This window comes from Lepeophtheirus salmonis, chromosome 4 (assembly GCF_016086655.4).
Source record: "Lepeophtheirus salmonis chromosome 4, UVic_Lsal_1.4, whole genome shotgun sequence".
Lineage (NCBI taxonomy): Eukaryota > Metazoa > Arthropoda > Copepoda > Siphonostomatoida > Caligidae > Lepeophtheirus > Lepeophtheirus salmonis.
In genome coordinates, this window is record NC_052134.2 from 42,111,706 (window position 1) to 42,136,621 (window position 24,916).

Here is a 24,916-nt window from a genome sequence, read left to right on the forward strand (position 1 = left end):
TTATTTTTGCCAATGACAGACTTTTTTGGATCCCTTGTAATTAATAATGTGTCTCAAACGTGTTGTACATCTCAGAGTTCATTAAGGAAGTTACCATTATTCTGAAACACGGTATTGAAGAAAGCTTATTCACAATGGACCATTCTCCACAGTGGCACACAGTTTAAAAGATACCGGTACATATATTTTTGTGACGTCACGGAGTACCTAGCAAACATAAAGTGACACCATGTTGACATAACAAATGGACTGAAAAGTACAGGGCTCGACACAGAAAATACGTTTTTTCGTTCATAATTGGCTTTTTTTCAATATTATTCACTTTATGGAGTGGAGTCCCATAACACTTTTCAAGACATTGCATAACATGAACGGTATTTTTTACTATAAAGAAGCAGAGTAAAATTAAAAAGCAAAATTCTTTTTGATCCATTGTTTTGGAAATAACAAAATTAACAATTAGCACAATAACTCACAAACTATAGAACAGATTGTCATGAAATTTTGACAGCTGTCTTTTGAAGGTTGGTACTTCTGAAAATGAGTTGTATTTTATAAAAATAGCGCCATCTATGTGTGAAGTGTGAGAATTTTGAGCCTATGTCTAGGTATGTAGTTATCAAATAAAATGGACACGTTCCCTATCTACAGAAAAATTCATAAAATGACTTTAGAAATGGAACATGTGGTTTTTATTTTTATAAAGGTTAGTTGCTCCAGCGTCCAAGTTGCCCGTCTTGTATATTTATGACATCATGCAAAAAAAAATATAATCAAAAGTTCTAATGGAGCCTCAATCATTTTATTGAATATGACCCGTCAACACAAAACCATGATACAATAATTTTTCCCAAAATTAAATGTACAGAACAACAATTGTATTTTTCGAAATCTCCTCGATTTCAATCAACAAATTATTCTTACCAGCCCATTGGAGTCCCTGCAAATTGCACTTAAAGTAGCCAAAATTGATTGTTAAAATAAAAAATGAGATATTGATAGATTTTATTTTAAAGACCTTATCAAGGTCAATGTAAGTCTCTTAAATCAAATAAAGGTTCTAAACTATAAATTAAATTATTGGGTATCTTGACTCATCCTGCAAATTTGAATACAAAGCCTATAATTTACTAAACTATATCGATGGCTTGTATATATGTATGTATATGAAGTATTAATTTTTTTAAATGGGATTTCATGATTTATGTCCCAGATTGTTTTAATTTTGACACATTACAAATGTAGATTTAAATGTATTTTCTTTTTTATCTAACTACAGAACACCATTTTTTTATACATGTACAATAGATAAACTATATACTATTAAACCATATTAAGGGACATTTTATTGGAGTTGGTCATATTTATAGAATGGTAAAAAAAGACTAAAAGCCCCTTGGCATTTAATAAAAACAGATTTAATATGTATATAAATACATAAGTATGCTCTACAAAAAAAAATCAACTCAGGGTCATAAAATCTATTTCGTTGTATCATATGTATATACTACTAACAAATTACATAAATATATACAGGGTGCACAAGTCATCCGTACCAGGAAAATGATTTTTTTTTTCAAACGCAGTTCTCTCTCCAATCATTTATCTAACTAAAAAAAAAAAAAAAAATTGTAGAAGCTCAATAGATTCCATTTCATTTTATTTAATAAAATCATTTCCCACCCCAATTACAGTCTCTTTTTGAGGCCGAAAGCGCGAACAGCCCTTTTCCACTTGGTCCCTTGGCAAATCCTGGAATCCCTTCTTTATCCGAATGATAAGTTCGTCTTTGTTTTTCCAGGGTGTTCGGTTGGTTTGTTGTTTGCTAGTGCTCCACAAACAAAAATCCATCAGATTAAGATAATGTGAGTTTGAAGCCCAAAAATTCGGTGAGATGAGGTGGTCAAAATTATTTATGAGCCATTTAAGATTTTTTTTTGAGGTGTGGGAGGGAGCTGATGAGACCTTTGAGGGCTCAAATTCCCTCTTAACCTTGCGAACGAACGTCTTACTGAGTTCCAGAGTTCGAACAAACGTTATGTTGTCGCTCTCGGAACAGAATCCGCCTTTTCCAAGAATTTAGGACACCGAACTCGTCAATTGATGATATTTTTTTAACTGATGTAGGTTTAAACAAGGTATCTAACAAAAAAATCCGCCGTTTGCTCAAGGGAACGCGTCAAAGTGGGCATAGATAGCTTTCACACCCTGTATGTATAGAAGTATACATGTTATATCCACATTGTAGTTGATAAACTTTAATGGCATATTTCATGCCTAAAAAAAGACATTCATGATTCAAATTTTTTAAACAGTTAATAAACAAGGAGTTATGGAGAGAAACAACTATAGGTAGAAGCCTTCCTCAAAACCAACAGATAAGTACATACATATACTATGGAATGATCTAACTTGAACTCTGTACAGAGTCTCAACACTAGTAAATACTAGGTATGTGATCGAATTCTAAAGCTATTCCCCCCCCCCCCTTTGTGTATTAAAAGGAAAAATTAAATTCCATTTTTTTAAAAACTGTTTTCTTAATTAAATTTATTTTATAAATTGTTTCTTTATATAAGTAGATATTTTTCCATAGTTTAATTAGTATAAAAAGTGCTTGAAAAGGTAGACATAAGGAGGCGTCTCTTTGATTTTTTACATAGATACATGTTTACATAATGAAGATAATTAATTAAATGCTTATTTCTTTGTACATTTATAAGAAATACATTTTATAATAATGAAAATTAATGATAGTCCATATGTTTCATTCGTATATTATATTAATTTAATTCTAATAGCAGAAAACATGAACATTGTATATAGTGGCAAAGATCATGAAAAATTATCATTTTTAACCCTGTTACAATCCATATTTGATACCTGAGTTTTGGAATCTTCGATTTAAGCAGTTTGACAATTTTATGTCTGGAAAACTTCATGGGTGTATTTTATACAGAGCGGCCGGAAATAAATTTACAAAATTTAAAGAATTGTTTAATAACCATAATTCTTTGGTTATTTAGTGGCTTATGTCTTGAAAATTGATAAATTGAGAGTTCAATAATTACCTATGAAGGTATTTTATGTATTTTTTGAAGCCCTCATTACTTTTATGTTTTCCTTCACAACTTGTAACTCTTTCGAAGGGATTTATATCCTTCATCCTCATTGCATACACAGTGACCAGGGCACTGTAACAATGACTGCAATCTCCTTTGGGTCTCTTTGAGCTTGAAGGAGAGCAATAATAATGTACCAGTTTTGTCCATGCTAATTCATCTTTCAAGATATCTGAATGTGACTTGATGAAAAAAAAAAAAAAAGAGAGTACTATATTCGCTTACTTAAGCCAAACTAAAAAAAAGGGTTTTCAGATGCTCTAAATTAGCTTGAAAGGCATTCAGTTTATTTTTGTCCACCCTGTATATATATATATATATAATCAATTAGTCATTAAGCAGGGGGATATATAGAAGAATTTCTTTCTTATGACCTTATGTTGCAAACGTATAGTATCCTATAGAGAAAAAAAAATTATTTTTTATAATCATCGACTAGAACAGTCTATAAAACTAGAAATAAATTTCTAGTTTTTTCCTCGATTTTGACCGATATACAAAAAAAAAGTGTTATTTATAAAATGAACAAAATTTTTAATTCTTAAAAATCAGAAGGTTTTCAACACTCATTAACCAAGAGAGATAAAGGCATCAACTCTACTGTTCGATTTTATTTTTCAAGTAATTACAATTTTTTTACATTATGTGTAATCCAAATTTATTTTTTATAATTATATTTATTTAGAAAATACAATATCTTATTTCTAAACATTCAGCCTAGCTATTCTGAATATTTCTTATCTTTTTTCCCCTCACAATAAATAATGCTGCATCTTTTAAAAAAGAAACTTTTTTGGAAATTTTATTTTTTCATTCTATTTCTTTATTGAATATTTCGAAATAAAGTTTTTTTTTTAAATTAGTTGTATTACTGTAATATACTAAAAAGAATTTTATTTTTCTTCTCTAAACAAAAAAGTAAAAGAGGTAAATAATGTTCTGCTGTTTTTTTTCTTAAATTATAGAACATATGTTTTATAAAAATTGGGACTTTCTACAGGGTGTAACTTGTAGTACATTGAAATTGTTCAAATTGTATCCAAAAACTATGGATAATTATTTGAAATGGAAAAATTTACTATACCTGTCATTAAGATAATTATATCTGTAAAAAACAGTGAAAAGGTATAAATAAACTAGTAAAAAACCAGGTCAATAAGTCCAGGTCCTAACTACTAGATGGCGCTACTAACAAAATATTTTTCGAAAGTACAAACATCGAAAAGGTTACTGGGCAATCGAAAAGTGAAGTTGCCAGAGATAGCTGACACTCTAAAGTTATCAAAAGGTAGTATTTAGAACATCATACACCAACATTTGGATATGAAAAAGCTGCTTTCCAAATGGGTGCCGCGTTTGCTCACACCAAAGCAAAAGCAACAACGAGGAGATGATTTAGACGTGTTTGGAGATATGCACGCGAGATAAGAAGGAGTTTTTGCGTCGGTGCATCACAATGGATGAAACATGGATTCACCACTTCACTGCAGATTCAAAACAGCAGTCTGCTGAGTGGTGTGCAGCCGGAGAAAGTGTCCAAAGACTCAAACATCGGCTGGGAAGGTCATAGACTATGTATTTTGGGATTCGGATGGAATTTTATTCATTGCCTACTCGGAACATGGAAAAACAATCAACAACTTTTATTATATCGGTTTGTTGGATCGTTTGAAGACCGAAATTACCCAGAAAAACATCATCTGAAGAAGAAAAAGGTGATTTTTCACCAATACAATGCTACCGCACCCACAGTATTCTCCAGATCTCTGACCCCCAGCGACTACTGGCTCTTCGCAAAACTCAAAAAGAGGCTCCATGGAAAGAGATTTGGCTCAGATGAGGAAGTGATAGTCCGAACTGAAGCATATTTTGAAGTTATCGATAAATCGTTCTACACCCATGGTATCGAAAAGCTAGAAAAACATTGGAATGATTGTATCGTTCTAAAAGGAGATTATAGTGATGAATAAAAATGAGTTTTGGCAAAAAAATGTTGTTTTATATCTAGGGCCGGGACTTATTTACGGATGTGTTATATGCGCGAATTACTCCGATGTCGATCCTCCGTTCTACTCCAAGTCCAGTCAGATTCCCAACTAAAAAAAATCTCCCTCTCTTTAGGACATATTTTATGCACTTCTATATTTAGATAAATCACTGCTGGACTCAAAGGAGAATTAAGGATCGAAAACGGAGTAATTTCTGGCATCTCCTTGTTTGATTATGTTTATTTCATTCATCTCACAGCTACTTTTAACGAGTCTATAAGATGTAATGACAGCTAAGCTGTTTTTCTCCAAAAACAATTCTTGAAATTGTCAAGGGCACCATATCATAGGCTCAAAGTTAAAAAATCTTTGCATAACTCACTCACTGTAGAGTTTTAAATCATAAGTCTTGCCCCTATGTTAAAAAAGAAACAAAAAGCCATAGTTATGCAATATAAAATTTGCATTGATGGCGTCATTAAAAAAACGAAAAAATTAAGACCTTCCTCTAGAATATGCAAGTTGCCAACCAATATGTTTATTATTATTTTACAAGCACCTTTATCAAATATTTCTTGTACAGCTCCAAGAATAATGTAATTATTGAAATTAAGTTTTTTTTTACAAAATTAAACAAATCAGTAATTTTAATACTACAAATTGAAATAATAGCATCAATGATCAAGATATGAGTGATAATAATTAAAATGGTACTATTTTAATAATTAAATAAAACGTTGTGAAACGTAAAAAATCTCAATTTGTACATCTGCAATGGCACAAGGTCCAACTGGGAGTTTTTACTAATTCCCAACCTTTTAACAACATTTATTTATAAATTTTCAAATAAGCAACACATACCGAAACACCATCCCTCGGTCCTCGAAAAGATATTTCTGTATCTCTATGAAACCATTTTACTTCCGTAGGAGGCTTTTCTGTATGTGAAATGACACAACTCAAATTGACCATACTTCCCAAATCTACAAACATATCTGGGCCCCCAATGAAGTAAGTATTTGGCTCTGAAACATGAATTATTAATGATTGATAAATATTTTGATGTAGTTACTGTGCATATAACTAGTAATTCATATGCAATAAAAATATGAAATCGCTAAAACTATTTTTACTTGGACAGAGAGGAAGAAAATTTATTCAACCCCGATATTTCACGATTTTTTCTCCAAAATAGAGTTAAAATACAAAATATATATTGATTCCTCATCAAAAAATGTTTAAAAGAATTTCATGTCGACTATACATATATGTGGATTCATTTAGGTATAAATTCCAAGTACATACCTCGTACATCCAGATATAATCGTTGAGACATGTGTGGTGTCGCTGATATTTGACATTCATATACCCCTGTATCCTTGGGCTGAGGAGTTTTAATTCGAAGGATCCAGTCATGGGTATGTGGAGAGTGGAAAGACTCAAAACGTTGATCTGATGTATAGGTATAGCGACCTACAGTGAGAAGATGGAGATCGGAATGTCGTATCCAGGATACCTGTAATTGACATGAACAATAATTAACCATCATGCCCGTAATATCCATTTGTTAGTACTGCGATTTGGTAGGGAAATGAAATTCAGAATACCAATGGTCCATACTTTTTATGAACCTACATATGATCAAAATTCAGTTTCTGAACACATCTTGAGAACATATCGGTCTGAATTGATTCAATCAAAAAAAATGTGGATTTGATGGGGCTCCTTTCTCAAAGTCTTATTTTAATGAACTCACGATGACTTTAATTGTAATTTCAAATAAGAATGCCTTGCTTCAAAACTTTTTTTCTTTAAATGACTCATTTCGATGTGAGAACGATAAAATAACGATCAAAGGTTTGCGACCCATAAATAATTGGACCAAGATCGTAGACATATTCTCGATCAAAAAAGATTTGTTAGCCATCACTTCAAAGCTGACTAGATAAAAAAAAATCCAAAAAAATTTCAAACTGAGCCTTAACACTATAATAAAAATATGTATGTAATATGGCTAATATGGTAATTTTGATAAAAATAAAATAAACACATTGCATAACCGATGTGAATTGTAAAGGCTATGGGATGTACAACAATCACTATATGGTATATTATTTGGAATGTATGTAGTTGTATAGGAAATGCAGCAGCGTTGAGTATGGAAGGCTTGCAAACCTATTTTGTAGTCTTGAAGGAAATTGCCTCCCCTCCATTAATGTATAAATTGTAACTTTCTAAATTATACCATACAAAAATCCAATTTGTGTTTCTTTATACGTTTTTCCAATGCTGTTGTATTCATCATATTTTATAGATAAACAAATATGTTGTAGCATCATAACAAAATATGACTGACAACTCAATTTCTTTAGAATTTTTTAATAAGATTACATTTACGATTATGTTCATATGAATAGCATATACCAACTCATTCTAAGTCATGTCTAAGAAGCTATGAACATCATCATAATTGGATACCTACTAATGATGGGACGAATCCAAAAAAAAAATCCAATACCGATTCTGTTTCTTTAATATTTTAATTAATGGTGTTTAAAAAACACCATTTTCCCATCAGTGGCATTCACAAAACTATATTTTAGAGGGTTTATGCATTTTAAAACAAAAACAGAAATGTTTTTAGAATAAAATTGAAAAATTAAATTTTTTTTCAAAAATCTACACCTATTCACAAAAAATTACTTGGTTTGGAAAAAAAATTCAAAAAATCCACAGCTGTTCACAAAAAATGAAATTTTAGGGGAAATATTTCGAAAATCTACAATTGTTAACAAAAAGTTGAAATATTATATTAAATATATTCCAGTAAAATGCAAAATTTCCTTAATTTTGGAGGAGGATTTTTTTTTTTTTTTTTCATAACCTAGAAAAGTAAAAATAAGAATCGGTATAGCAAATAAAATGTTATTATTCCGATCCGACTCCAGAAAAAACACTCGATTCACCGATTCCGATTAATTGTCCTATCACTAGTACCTACGTTTTAAAAGTAAATTAATGGAAATGCAGATTTTTATAATTACATGCGTTTTATCTTACTTAAAACGGGATGTGTAGAAAATGTTATTTCTTGCTGAATACGAAAGGTATAAAAAACATTGAGTGGCGTTATTATATATCTACACAGTGTACATGAAGAAAATAGTTCTTACATCTTAAAATCCAAACTTTTTCAATTATTTTAATGAGAAGTAAAAAAAAAGTAAAAATAGGTTTAACCATTATAAAAGTAAATACCTACTAGCGGAAAAAATTATCAAATTGTAAACAGTATAAGTATCTAATTGTTAGAACTATTTTATACGTAGGTATTCTATAAAAATTGTATCCTAGGATTATTCATTAAAACTACAGTCGGTTGTATGAAATAGTTGACTTTTTAATTATCTCTCTCTCTCTCTTCAGACAATTTTTTATTCCATTCAATAGTATAAAATACAAATCCTTAAATAGACACAATAAAGGAAATTTTTTTTATAAAAAAAATATATAAAATTTTTAGTTTAAAATTAATTTCTCTTGGTCTGATTTCTTTATCCATGTTACAGACACTTATATAAACTTAAAGTTTCAAATCTTTTATCTTACTAATATATTATTTTTAACCCAATGTACTTTTTTTTTTAAATACCAAAATAACTCAAATAAATAGAACAAGACAACTCAACTGATATAGGAACCACCGAATTTATGTTTCCTAACCTAGAAAAAATAACTTGTAAACACTATTATAAGTGTTATTTACAAAATGTATTAATATATATTTTTAGACGAAAAGTATCAAAATACCAATACAACTTTTTTTGCAAAAATATTGATTTCCTTTTATTTAATGGATCTGTAACTCTAATTTTGTGGCATGTAGTGAGACAATACTTATCCAGAATATTTTTTTTTTTAGTAGTAGGCCATATCTTTTGCGGTCTTGTCTGGAGACATATCCAAATTTGAGAGGTAAATTAATTATATTGACCTTCAATCCATTATCTTTGGGAATTTTTCGCGCACAAAATCAGGATTTTTAAAATGTTACGAAAAAATGGCTTCAACTTTTATCCGAATTCATTAAATTGAAAGTCAGTCAATAGAAATAATTTTACCGTTAATTTTAGGCTTTCTCAGGAAAAATTTAAGCGTAGTTTTTGGATTTTCCCGTCCCTATATAATGTTTGTAAAAGTTAAGAATGATTTCTTACTGTAATGTGACTACATAGGTTGCCCAGGACTATCAGTAAGTTTTGATCCAATTTTATAGTTCAAAATTTTACAATTTACGTTATTCCCATTTGCACTGTTGGAAGTTCACTATTTTTAGAATCAAATAAATATAATATAACTATGTATTTCCTAATTAAATATAAATATTTTTTGGAAAAAATTTGAAAAATTAACTGTTTGGGGAAAAAATTGAAAAATTAACTTTTGGGAAAGAAACTTCGAATATTAAATTTTATGATTTTTTTTTAATCCACAATTATTCAAAATAAATTTCCTAAATCCATAGCTATTCTTGAAAAATTATTTTTTTGAAAATTTTCTTGTAACCAAAATTGTTGTTGAGCATAAAAAAATAGACAAAAGACTTGATTCCTTCTTGTTTTTTAAGAGCTTTGGCTCGGAATTGAGAATCAGAATCTAATTCCTTTTCCCACATTTCATAAATGGATAGTAACAAAATAATAGCAACTAACTTTTTTTGCATATTTTATTTTCTTATAAATTTATAAGTTGAATATTTATTTAAACTGGATTACAAAACTGATAAGCTTAATGGCTGACACATAAAATAAATTCATTGATTAACTACATGCAATTCATACTAGAAAGTCATTATCATCATTCAAAATTGTGAAGAAAAAAGATATTTGTTTTATAATGCATTCGTAGTCCTTATTTAATCAAAATAAAGCGAAGAGCTATGAAAAAGACAGTACTATAAAAAGGAATTTTGATGGCATGATTCCAAAAAGGTCAATTGTAAATATAGTCATTGATCATATATGTGTTCTACCTTTGAATACATACAGTCTATTTTTTCTTTAAATAAAAATAAAAAAGTGTATTTCGATGGCTATCGCTAATAGAGTGGTTAGAGAGGGGAAAATCTCATTTTTTATATATCATTATTTTTTGCAAAAATAGCAATAAGCTTGAAATTACTCCTAATTATAAGAAATAATAAATTAACTTCATTAGTTACTTTGATAATTTAAGAAATCATAGTATTTAAGAGTACAAATGCAAAAATTGCTCACATATAAATAAACAAAAGAATCATAAAATGAGATCCCTACTTGAGCTGTTACATATTTTTAATATTTCATCTCATAATTTATATGGGCAATTTGAGGATTAAAGTTGTAGGATAAAATATTTTAATGATTATTTTTTCCAGTCTATGTATTTATAGAGCATGAAAAATATGCAATAAGACTTTTATTTAGTGTGAAGTTACAAAGTCATTAAAATATGCAGATAAGCTTCCTTTTTGTTTTGTTACATATGTAGCAATGGACACTTAATGACTTAGTTCATTGAGGCTTACATTAATTGCATAATTTGAACGTTTGAATTTAAATTGTCACAATATCAATATTTTGGTCAAAATGGGTACAAGTAATTTGATACTTTTTCTGTTTTTTCCTCAAGCTGCAGCCACGATTCTTTAATTCTTGTGGAGGTCACATCTAAGTATTAAGTGTTAATAAGAGTTCGTATGTTGATGAAAGACAAAGAATCATACTGATGATGTATAAATGCTAGACTCAGAGTAGCATTAAAAATCCACATAAGAATAGCTCTTGTCTATGCTAACGATAAATATGGAGTGAGGCTTGTGCTAATATCCTCTCCCCTGACATTGAAATACGTAAGTACACCTAAGTTCACTTCCTCCGAAACATTTTTGAAATTGTCGGGGTGACCATGTTATTATTATTACTTTTCTAAATTAAATAAACTCTTGGAATAAAATGTTTAATTAGAAGGTGGAATTAAAAATGAACCCAAAAACATGAATTAAAAAAGTGTGGAGCCTAAGGAAAATAAAACTGAACATTTTCTCTTTAAAAATATCATGCAACACAAAAGATGATTTTACCCAAATAAAAAAAATTAAACCAATCAATATTCAAAGTAATAATTTTTGTTTCCACCATTCAAATGTTTGTCGCCTCTTTTCTTACAGTTTATTGAATACAAACCTACTCACGACTATTTAATATCTAAAATAGTTTATTCAATTCTTTCCTTCACCCTGTTGTTTTTTTCTTAGGGAAGACAATAGATCCAAGGACTGGATTTGACCCGTGAACTGCCTCTTGGGAACTTTTAATCACGAAAATACAATTATATGACTCTTCAACAATTGATTTCTTTTGATGAGGGATTTATAAGATATATATATATATTTAACAATGTGAAAGTACTCATAATCTTTATGACTAATATAAAAATATATATTTTTGGTTACATGCAATTCATGCAGTAAAGTAATTGTAGTTATTCAAATTACTAAAAAAATATACTATTTTTTATAATGCATTCGAAAATAGACAGAGATATAATTATAAATTTGAACGATATCTTAAGGGCAATGACATATAATAATTGTGAAATAAAGGAACAATGTGTCAATTTTAGTGTGACCGGAGCCTGGAGTAAATTTCCTTTATGCCTCCCTTCGAAATGGTGGGTACTAGAATTATTTCAATATATTGAAGACTTGAAAATTTACTCATCTTGCGGCTTTATTGGACTTGAATCTATTTTTTAAATAAATTTTCCTATAATCATTTAAACTTTTTCACTTGTTATAAAATAAAATTTCAATTATCTTATACAGTTTCAGTCATTTCGATCCTGAATAATGAATGATTTACAACTTAACAATTAAGAGTTGTGACTATTACTATTGATTTACTATAAGTAATTTATACTGACATCTAGTAAATTCTCAAGACTAAATTTAACAAATGTATAATGGGTCTGTCCAGAAATTAGGAGACTCAAATTGAAATAAATAAAAATATTTCAAAACATGGACAGATGTCCTCATTGCAGTTATTGACTCTCCTGGCAATAGAGCAATTTACAATTTCCATGACGTCCTTTACAGAGTATTGGGCGTAAATAAAATCTGCAATCTTTTACCTTTTTGCCTCCATTGGCGTTGTTTGTTGACGTCTTCAAATCAATAATACAGTTTATTAAAGCTGATAAATTTTGAAACAATTTCTTTTTTATTGAACAACATCGATTGCAAGCTTTATGGAGCTCTAATTGGTGCGATACAATTTGCTTTGGCAACCAGTAAATGGGGTGATTCAGCCAAAAAGTAATATTGAATGAAACCCAACCAAAAAAGGGATATTCCAAATAAATCTATTTTTACTCCATGAATATATATTATAAACGACCCACTTTTGTTCATAGACAAGTGTATTATTGGGATGAGTTAAGATACCCAGGACTGTTAGCCTGGTTTAAAAACTTAATTTGATTTATGATACTTTATTTGGATCCAATACATCATATTTTAAAACTATGAGCGGGAACTTTTTAGACACTTATGTGCAATTTGAGGATTCATTAATCTAAATAGACATACATAATTCAGACTCATTTTCGAGAAAATAATTCTTACAGGCTTGAGTGTTGTTGGACAATATTTGAAAAATAAATATAAATTCTAAATATACTTTCCTACTCAACTGTTTGTTTTAAATTATATATATTTTATTGAAAAAGTAAGGCGGATAAGTTTAAAATTAATATTCCCCCCCCCCCCCGATTTGAATTAATTAAAGATATATTATATAAATAAATGAATAATTAAATTTAAAGAATAAACTTTTTAATACTATTATTTAACTGGAGTTTATTTATTTTTCTCATTGAATAATTTATGAGAAAAATACTTTAGATATAGAAAAATATGTTGCAATGCAAAAAATAGGAATAATAAAATTACACCTATATTATTCGTGCAAAATGTGAATGTTTGTTTGTTAAGAGCTTTTTTTTAGTCCACGGATAATATTTTCTTTCTGTGTAACTACTTGATCTATGAAAAACAATGTAGCAACGAGTGCGTCATATTTAAAAAAAGATATATATATATATTAATAAACATGATTATTTATACGTTTCCTGCTAAAAAGTTCATAGTTAAAAGAGTTTATATATTTTAATGAAAGAAGGAACTACTACAAACATTGTTGGTGTAAAAAGTTCTGTAGTATCTGTGCTTACAATTTGTTATAATTTTTTAGAACTTTAAATTAAATTTTTTTATAATTTTCTTTGAAATAATTAAGATTTTTAAATAAAAACTTAGGCCAAGATATATTATTGGAGAAAAGTTTGCTGCTCCCATGAGTGTGCTCGAGGGGTTTGACTGGAACTCCTTCCCGCCACTAAAAAATAACCTAAAAGAATTTTTGCTTTGTAAAAGAACTTTTTTTGGTCAGAATAAAAAAATTTACATCAACATTGGGGTTAGTTTTATTTTTTCCACAATTAATTTTCTTTAAAAAAAGGCAATTCCGGCAAATTAGCAGCAAAGGAAAAAATTAATTTTTGAAATTATTTCTCAAAAAATCTAATTTTTCATTTTTTTTTCCAAAAAGTTTAATTTTCTATAATTAACTATGGATTTTTTTTTTTCAAAGAAATGTTTTTTTTTTTTAATACCTGTGGATTTTTAAAATTTTATTTTTGAATTTTCTTTCCAAAAAGTATAATTTTCTGTGAATAGCTTTAAAATCTTATTTTCATATTTTTTTAATAAAAAATGTAAAAGCCATATTTTTAAGTTTGTACATAATATTTTAGAGCTGTTTTACTATTTGATATAAGAAATAACTATGTAGCAACGAGCAAAAAGCTTAGCATTTCATATTAGAAAATGAAATTGGGCTACATAATATCTTTATTATTCGAGCAAAGTGTGTTTGTAGTCGACGCTTAATAAGTCTGAGCAATACCAGGTGCTCCTTTTAGATTATTACCAGCGCCAATGAAGTGACGTGTTTTTCCCTCTGTTTCTTTGTAATACGCCAGAATTAGGGTGAAAATTACAGATCGAACTTGTTACTAGGATTATAATATGGTCAGAGTAGGAGGCCATTACATTTTGAGGGGGAAGGTATTACAAAATGCATAATCGACACGATACATCACTCAATTTGGTTTTAAGGGGAGGGTTTGCGCTCTACCTAGTGCTCATTCTATTTAATATTGGTTATAAAAACAACTGAATTTATATATACAAGGAAATATGGAGATGAAACGTTTGTTTCTATGATTGAAAGCAATATTTATAAATTTATGTATATATTTTTGTGTATACTTCTTCTTATGACATTTGTACAATATATGATAAAAAGACTGTCACATATATATGTAAATCTACTTAAGATATTTCTAGGCTTATATTTCATGGCTGAATAATCAGTTGGACTCTTTTGTTCCTCCTCATACATAGCACATACTCTTATTATGTACAAATAATCTAATGGAATATAAGATTTATTCACGTATAGGGTTTGCCATTAATCATTATATTCTTCTCTGAAGCCAGAATAACTTAATATGCCCTACTTAAATATTTGGAATTGTACCCGTACATTCTAGACGGTACAATCTTCATGTTACATGTTCAAAGATTATATACTTGTGAGATGGGGAAAAAAAGAATAACATATATATGTCTAATGCAATTACAACTTTCATGGTTATTTTTAATCCTAATTTTATATAACTAACAAACAAAAACAAATATATTTGTTGTTTTGTAGCAATTCATCATATATAGAGAGTTGTAAATTCAAGGCATTTACTGAAGTGCGAGATATTTTTTTGTTGGCAATCTGAATAGCTTCTTATTATATGTGGTTCTTGTACAATTTTCCCTCTTGAACAGTTTAATCTAATGAAATGTCAGAAAAGTAAGCTACTCTCCCCATTACCATGTCATTCTTTTTAATATTTGTATTGTTTTACCTATCGAAATTGCTTAAAATTTACGACTCTATGAAGATTGGGGAGAAGGATTTGTAAAAAAGTAATCAATTTCCCATTTTAGGCCAATAAAAAAATATTTTAACAACCAATTTGTTTTTATTATTTCAAAAGCTAAAAATGAAATTAATGTAGTTAGTTTGTAAAAAAAAACAGCCTGAAAATTAGTAAATATCGTGAAATACTCATGTATTAACATAATTCATTTCTAATATATTCATGCATTCCTCATTTTAAAACTCATAAGACCTTTTAAATGTGAATGTATTTGTTCTTGCACAAATATTGAATACATTATTTAAATCTGAAGTACTTGTTTTTTTTTCGCCTAATCTAAGTATACATATATGACTAAATATATATATTTGAACCTTGAATTTACAAATGATAATATTTAGAAATGACGATTATATAATAATAAGAGTATAGACCGATTCAGAAGGAATTGTAATGCTGATCTTTATTGTATTTCCCGACATACCATCAAAAAATGGAACAAACCAAAGTTTACCCAAAGTAACTGATAATCAGCCAATGTTGGCATTCACTTTTTGGACAGATTTTGACGCTATTATATATTATTAAACTTTCGAGAAATAATTTTTATAATGAATTTATTAGCGATCTTGTTGATATGAACATGATCAAAGAAATTGTTATTTTAGATTTTTTTTAATTATTTAAAATTAATTATAAACTTGATTCCTCAAATTCTTGGTCTCACATAAGATGGTCTTTATCCAAGTACAACTAATATTTGATGTTAAATATTGTCTCCATTAAAATACACTTTCTTTAGAATAAATCCTTTGATTGAAAAACTTTTGAAGCGAATAAATTACCAAACACTCTTAAAAGTTTAGCCATAATTTGAACACCAAAAAATTTCAAACATTTATTTAAAGAAAAAAAGTGTGTTGTATAAAGTTACTCAATAGGTCCCCTAGATGCCATATATATATGTAGTAACAATGATGAGAAATCCACATAATTTCCTGTTATAGCTAACCTTCAAACAGTATGTCTTATAATTTCATTGTATTGACATCGTTTGTTTAGAGGTTACAGTCGCTTTAGGGACCTTAGTTTTGTAATTTTCAAGACAATTGATATAAAAAAAATTCCATGTGTTGATTAAGTACTGTTTTTTTTAAAGGTAAAAAATACTATAGAAGTCAAACAGTGGCTTGATAACCATCATGAGGACTCGGAGCCAGGAAACCAGCTAGTATTGAATGGTATGCTCAATTTAAACAAAATCGTACATGCGCCGACAATGCTGAACACACTGTTCGTTAAAAATTTGTTTTAACACCAAAGTAATTTATGAAAAACATAAATAATTAAAGTTTAAGTTCCAATATTGATTTGAATATTAATCACTTTTAAGCATAGATTTCTCTAGATTAAGTTCAATCAAAAATGAATAATATCTTATAAAAGAATCAATTTATATGTTTCTTCAATAGATTTGAAAACAAATCAATATTGCTACTATGTGAGATATTGATATATATTTAATAGTTGGTTCAAACCTATAAGAAAAAAGTAAAAATACTGAAAAAATTCAAATTGAAAATTAACAATTACTAGATTTGGTACAAAAACAAACTAACTAACTACAGATTTGTTATCATCTGGTGAAGCAATACTAGAATTGAATAAGAAATTTAAAGATTATTTCAAGTGTAGACTAAATGTATTACGCATTAACAGAAGTATGTTTCTTTTGAGCAAGATATGCCAACTTTTTCTTCATTGAAAACTTTGAGAGAAACAATAAGCTGTTTGGCAAAGGTGTTTGTATATGTAGGAATGATACTTCTTTATTTCTTTCTAAAGATTTAAATAGTAATATAATTCAATTTAAGTGCATTTATCTTTGAACAGGTAAAATTAAAGGTAATTCAAATCTGTCTATTGTACTTTGCTATTCTCATTAATTAAATACAATAACTTAATATTAAATTCGGCATTATCATCTTTGTGGAATTTTAATTATTTAAACCTTTTAATAATAACGAAATAACTTTGCTAAGTATAGCGAAGCAACGTTTTGTAAAGCAAAGAATATATTTTAGGAGAAGGAGGAGATGGAACTCGTCTCAACCGATCCCATCCCAACTTCTTGAATAACTTTCAACGTAGGATGAAAAAATCATTGGATTTTGTATTTTATATTTCTATTTATGTATGTTTATTGTAAATTTGTGCTTCAAGAGTTAATGGATTTGATTGTATACATAGAAGCTCTTCTCTGCGATATCTATTACATTTATCCTGGTTCCTGGTATCCTGGTTTATCCAGTTCATGGTAGATACAAGAAAAAGTTGTAATGTTTTTCTTAACTCATCCATCGGTCCACGGATCGACTCCGAGTCCCCTCCCTCAGAATACTTTATAATGGACAAACTTACAGCCTCTTCTACATAATGAGACCTTTTATTTACTTTTTTGATCCTCCAAACTGCTAATTGTCCAAATATATCAAAAGAGTCGAGTTCCTTCTCTTAATACTCCAATAATATATTCCTCATAATATAATTTCCTTAATATGTTTTACCCTGAGATAATTGATTTTCAACTATCTCTGTCTTCAACTTTGAAATAGAAAGAGAAAGTATGATGTACGTGCAAACTTATACAATGTACCCGTTAAACACAGTTACTGAACAAGAAATGGATAGTTAAAATTCAAAAAATAATAATACTCAAGCACTATGACTAATTAAATTATTTTATTAATTTTTTTATACAAGTATTAACCCAAAAACTTTTTTTTAATTATACATGAATATATATATTTAGGTATGAATATTTCTTTGATGTCTATTTAATGATCAAATAATATTAAATGAAAGGGTTTTTTTTTTGGTTTTTTTAACTAAACGCTTTGAGACTTCCACCGTTTGTACTGACAGCCAATATCTGACTTTTTTGTCATAATTCATACTGATAAACGTCACAACGTATAAGAATGAACTAATTGATTTCGAAAGCTATGAAAAATGTATTCTATGTTATATAATCATTTTTGAAACCATATATCAGATTTTATCCTTGAGAATTTTGTCTTGAGGTTGACCCAATTTTGTTTTTTCTAGCTAAGGCTTCATTATTATTAAGTGTTGGTTTCGGAGATTAATAATTATGGTATTAAATAAAGACGTAGGTCTATCTTAAAAAATGGACTTTTTTGATTTCTTCTATTCTAACATACAAATATTTAGGTAGTAGAAAAAAGTCCTCGTAGGAAAAAAACACAGATACTCCTATCTGATGAAAAATAAACCTTAGGATAAAAAGGCATTTGACAAAAAATAAACAAATTTACTTATATATTTCGTCACTATTTTGAAATATATACTCAATCCTTTTTTAGCTTGTGTACTTCATTATTATTAAGTGTTGGATTTGAGTGTAGATACGACTAAAATAAACTCGACAATTTTATGAAAATTACTCAAACTCACTTCAAATATTATTAAGAAAATTTGACTTTACTTGAACTTCAATAATCAAAACTTGAACCTTTTGAGTAATGATTTGTCAGTTTTCTATAATCACTTGAACGAACAATAAAACTCCACAATCTTAAGACATATTTACTCTATCCGCAGCTGACATTTGTTTTTTTTAATGGAAATTATGAGATAAAGACAAAACAAAATAATTTTTTTGAACATTGAATCTAACTAAACAAACATTTTCCTATCTGTACGAAATAAAAACGAAACCAAATGTGACAAAGACGAGACAAAAAAATGAAAAGTTGATGCATTAAAAAGAAGAAACCACATTACACATTATGTGGAAAGTCTTAAAAACTTGAATCCGATAGAACTTGAAATTTTGAATTAATACAACATTATTATTTTTTCTTCTATGTTACAATATAAAAAATTAATAAATGATTTTTAGCTTGTGGTATTTTTTTCCTAGAAAATGAGGAATGCATTGTATTTGCGTTTTTTTCTCCACCTTATAATATTATTTGGTATGGATATCGACACGTTGATCATGTATGTAGTTACAAGTTTTGTTCAACCATATACTTTTGTTTAAATATATACGCATAACTACATATGTATATATATATATAGGTAAAATAAATTTATGATATTGACGTTGAATAACTATGTAAATTATAGAGTCAAATCATTAGCCAATCAAATTATATTTACAAAACAACATGACTTGATTTTATTAGTATACTTCAAAATGCCTTTCTAAAATTGATTGTGTTTCTTTAATTATAAGTATACAAATGTTATGCTTAGTTAATTATCTGATTACATTTTTTTTCTTCATAATGTCAATTAGGGTATTACTATGTATATTTGTGTATGACGTAGGTCAAGATCGGGGACAGTTGAAGCACTTATTGTTATTTCCTTAAAATTTGTTTGAAATTAACATTCCAAAATTTAACACAACATACACATATTTGAGTATTCTGTCCATGTTTTGTTTTTCTTTGCTACAGAAATACAAGATAAATCAAATTCTCTCTTTTTAGTTCGGAAAATTTACGTTTTCACATATTTATGTCCAAAACAATAAAAAAGTGAATAATAAAAGTGTATTTTTATTTATATTTTCAAATTGAAGTACTTTTGTAAATAAAATATACTTTCCCAAGTTGAATAATATTAAGTTACCGTTGGAATTGAACCTTTGGTGCAAAATCATATTTATCTCTTATTAAATATCTGAATTTGATTTTACCATCTTCATTACTTCATAATTTGAAATCTGTCTTGACCAATATAATCAAGTTAATGTCGTTTCTTAAAATTGGTATCTGAAAATTTTTGTTTAGCAACAGTAATTAAAAAAAAACAATAAAATCACTATCAAAATAGCTATTTCTGTACATTTTAATTAAAAAATCGAAGGTTTTGTGGTAGATAATAAGCTTTATTTGTACTTCTTAGATATAGGGTTTAAATCTGTTCAAACGTAGATTTATACAAAACTTCGAAAAGCAGTAAATCCTTTGAAATTATATACGATTTAGTTTTTTACTATTTTCGTAATCTGTTTCAAATAACAAATTTTTGTTATGTTTTACCTAACCTAAATATGTTGACCATTTTTACAGCCTATTTAAAAAATTCCCGTATTTTATCCAAAAATTGCATTTACAATATGTATGATTACATTTAATTGTCCTGTAGTCGAGGTCAGTCGTAACAGTTAAAAATGGAGTTCGAGTTATAAATTGAGAAAATTAAACTAGATAATATTTTTTGAGGAATGTATAACTAGACCTTTCAACTTTCCGTGCATTATTGATATCTATTTATGATAATCAAATAAACCGACTCACCTCCAAATCCCCGAGCCTACGAACTCGACAAACCAATTTTGTTGTAACTCCTTTCAGTGCTGATACATTTCGTGTTCGAGTTAAGTCAAAATATGGACCTTTTTCAGGGATACTAAAGTTCAAAAACAGTAAGGGATCCACAACGTCATCAACTTCATCTAAAAACAATCCAGTAGGGGGCTCACTCACTTGATTCGCATTCAAACGCCAACCATTCTTACTATGTATCTTAATGGCGGATATAGCTGACAAGGGCTCCTCCAGGCTCACTCCTCCTATAAAGACAAACAAACAAAAGGAATATGAATCAATTTTCTTAGTAATGAATTGAAGTTTTATTTACAATACATATGTACATAGTTATAAAAAAGAAATTATTGATCGTTTTACAACTCTAAAAGTTAATTAAATCTATTTTATTATTGATTGAAAAAAATTAAACTAATATAGAAATAAGTTTCGCAAAAAGAAGTTTCTGTAATTAATTCTTTTAGGGTAAAGTATACCTAATGTAGATAGGTGTTTAGGATTTTATTTTGATCAAATGTGTATAAGTTTTTTTAAAAGACTTGACACGTCTAGAAAGTACTATGTAATTCCCCCAATCTTCTCAATTTTATGTTTTAATACAGTCATAGTGTATTTGAATGAGACAAATAATTAAGTATACATTGTCCTCAAAATTGAGACCTGTTGTGATATAGTAATGTAATTATTATCATCTACAGGGTTGATCTTATTTAATGGTACACATTCTATTTTTTTCAAAAATAAAATTTAAAGAGAGGTTTTGTGAAGACATTTATTTAACAAAAACATCTGAAAATAATGTTGGGCCCAAGGTAGCACTTTCTTATCCAAAGTTTCGATGTAAGCATCTGCATTGAGACATTGTACTTCCTCTCCACAAAAATGAGAGAACAGACTCGACAACGCCCAAGACCATTGTTCCGGATGGATTTTGTGTTCTGAAGACAGATTTTACTGAAGCTGAGAATTTGTCTGGATGTTCGGTTGTGATGTAACAACTTCCCACACAGCCAATGTTGTACAAGCCTGGATGGAAAAGAATATGGAGTTTTGGGCCAAGAACTTCTGGCCCTCAGAGTGCCAACACCAATCCTTTGGATTACTCTATCTTTTGGCAAGTCGAGTCCAAGGCCTGCAGATTACGCCACAGCAATGTTACCGACCTGAATTCCTCCGTAGAGAAGGAGTGGCAGCTCATGAGAAGGGGACTACATTGCCAGTGTGCTCCTCCACCTTACGTGACCACTTGAATGTCGTCATTGAGTGCAATGGATATCAAATTCATAATTGATATCTGTCCTTGTGTGCTTAATAAAATTACATACCAACATGCAGCGAGAATAATTTTTAAAGTTTTACGATCTTTATTTTTTGTTTTATATGAAGAAGAAGAGTTAGAATTAATTTTAATTTCTTAATATCCCTGCAATGCCGGGAAAACGTTCTCCAGTAGATTTAAAATCAGTCTCATTCTTGTTATCAGTCTTTGAAAAACGTTATAGAACGCCCTCAACCAGGCATTATTTCGCTAATATTGTATCAAATTACCTCAGTTTACCAATTGAATTAGTTTAGTTAGTCTAACTTTAAGCATTTTTCAATGAACGAGAATAGTTTGTCATTATTCTTAATTTAAGCTTAACTAAAGTATTTATTGTTTATATAAAAATTAGTTAAGATTGTTGGATGATGATGTCATTTAGCAAATATTGTTTAATCGGACGGATTTTGTTTCTGATTGGCTGCATCCTTAAGAGTTAGGGCGGGAACGGACTGTAAATTTTGGTATCAAAACATCTCCAAAAAAATGCAGATTACTGTGCTTTGATACTTTCTTTTTGACTTTGAATATACATATGTTTGTTTCTCACATATGGAGTATGTCAACATAAAAATTATATCGAACAAAAGCCAAGAAAAGGTGAAAATCCAATTAAATATTTTACTTAATATATATACAACCTAATATCCAATAGATATATTGGAGTCAATTATAGGACTTTTTTTCAAATTGTTGGGCTGCGCTTATATACCCAAGAATTTCAGCTATAGTTTAAAAACTTTATCAATTTCTCAATCTTATATCGCATCAATCCATTTTGACGATTTTAAGTGTAATTTGCAGCGCTTTCAAAGGTTAATGAGATTTAATTTGTTAATAAAAATTGAAAATTATTATTTTGGCTTGTTTTTGTTTTGACGGGCCACATATGTATATTTCTAGTATAAGAAAATGAAAAATTCACATATTATCATCATCCATATACCAAGTATAAATAAAATTAATATTGATTCCTCAACTGTTGATCTAGAAGTCGATATAAGCCGAATTGTAAACACAACGTTAATTTTTGCTATGTGATCGGTTGCAAAGCTCTATTGTTAAAGTTTTGTGAGATATGAGAATATGATTTGAATCAAGTTTTTGTTTTTTTTAGAAAATAACGATTAATTTTTTGATTAATTGATGCAAAAATATATAAGGTCAATTATATGGCTATTCATTGCGGTACACTACTGTGCTGCAGTCTACTTTGATAAAAAAACCTGGTCCCTAGTATGGATGAGGAATGTCAAGGGTTGCTGGCTGGACTCTGTTCGTAAACTGCTGAAATTGGAACCCATTGACTTATGTTCCATATATTAGGGTCATTCAAAAATTCCGTGAAAAGTCCAATAGATGTAACTACTAGCGTTTATTGATGTTATGTTTTGTTAGTATCCTCTCTTGGAAGAACACACACCAACTTTCAGCTCTTCCAAGAAATGCTACTAACTATACATAACTTTCCCTGATGCCGATTCCAAATCTTTAATATTTTAAATAATATTAAAAAAAATATGGTTATTCACAGAAAATTAAATTTTTTGAAAAAAAAAAAATTAAATGAAATTTCAAATATTACATTTTTTAGTAAAAAGCAAATATTCCTTAATTGGGAGGGGGGAGGCTATTTTTTTCATAACTTAAAAAGTAATAAATAGTTAAATATCAGTAATAAATAAGAATTTTAATCGAAAAATTAAACATAATTTTCCCGATGCTGATCCAATTTTCAGACATAACACCCGATTTGTCGATTCTTGATTCCGATTAATAGTCACATCACTAATTTATTTCCTTCAATATTAGAGGAATTATACCCCATCATTCATTTAAGTATTTTTTTTTCCTTTTTTTAATAAATAAGAAGTATTGCATTATTTGGAGTTACTTTTTAGTGATTCTAAAGATATGAATACTTTATAATCATTTACTTAGTTTTATGATTTATCTTCTTTTATTTTTTTAAATGCCATCTTTGTATATTTCTTATTTTATCTGACTTATAATCCATAAAATTAGTTATTTCATCAGAAAGATATAAAAATATTAAATTCAATGCCATTATAAATTTCAAAAAATAGTTGAAAAACATTCAAAATGTTATCCGATACAAATACATTGATCAATGATATCTTATAAGAATAAATCCCTTTAAAAATGGTAATTCTAAAACTTTTTCTTTGTTGCAAAGTTGAAAAACACCAGAAAAGTATTCACGTTAGGGTTTTAAGGATAGTTAATTTACTACCTATTTTAAAAAGAAAACATAAATATTACACTCAAACACTCGTGAAGGATCCAAAATATCATATTATATAAATATGTAGTATGTCCAATTTGAGAATAAAATCTTGATAACAAAAATTATATCTTTCATCTTAATTTGTCTTTTATTATTTCACATTAAATATATATATGTATGTGTAATTCTTGTTCAGAATAACTGAAAATGACATAATTTATAACCATTTAGCAAGTATTTTTCTATAAATTTTATATCTACATACACATATAAATAGACAAAGTGCTATATTTTGCTCCAAAAAAAAACGATCTGTTATGGATATCAAATGATTTATTATTCAATTTTCTTGCTTGAATGTAATTGCAAAGAAAAAAATTATAGTGCAACAAAATGCACTCTGAAAGTATATGAAAAGGGACTTAGAAAAATTATTTAAAAAGATAATTTGTATTTAAATATTTTATCACTGCAGATAAACATGACTAAATTTACAAGTAAAATATATTTACATCTTTCCAAATACACTAACCCATCAACCAATGGCTAAATATAACTGATTTAAAGGCCACGAGGGTATATTTACATTGGTAAATCATATCAAATCTATGTATGAGTATATGAACTCTCAATATGTGTATATAATATTCCATTTCACACTTGAGTAATTATCTTCTTATTTTGATAGGTATTGTCTTTTATCTTCTGTATTATTTTACAAATGCGATTTTTTTTTTGTCCTTCTTTGTAAAGTATATATAAAATACAAACTTCTAAAGTACTCATGCAAAGAAAATGCAAATTAATAATAATTCCTTTTTTCTAGCCTA

General features: G+C 28.4%; 1 protein-coding gene across 1 annotated transcript in view; it reads right to left on the reverse strand.

Moving 5' to 3' along the window:
- LOC121115968 (zwei Ig domain protein zig-8) overlaps positions 1-24,916 on the reverse strand; it is an 80,557-nt gene that overhangs the window by 7,507 nt on the left and 48,134 nt on the right. Inside the window, exons 3-5 of the mRNA XM_040710155.2 lie at positions 20,488-20,762; positions 6,416-6,626; positions 5,972-6,135 (exon numbers count right to left, since the gene is read on the reverse strand). Coding sequence (XP_040566089.1) covers positions 5,972-6,135; positions 6,416-6,626; positions 20,488-20,762 — 650 coding nt within the window. The remainder of the gene's footprint in view (positions 1-5,971; positions 6,136-6,415; positions 6,627-20,487; positions 20,763-24,916) is intronic.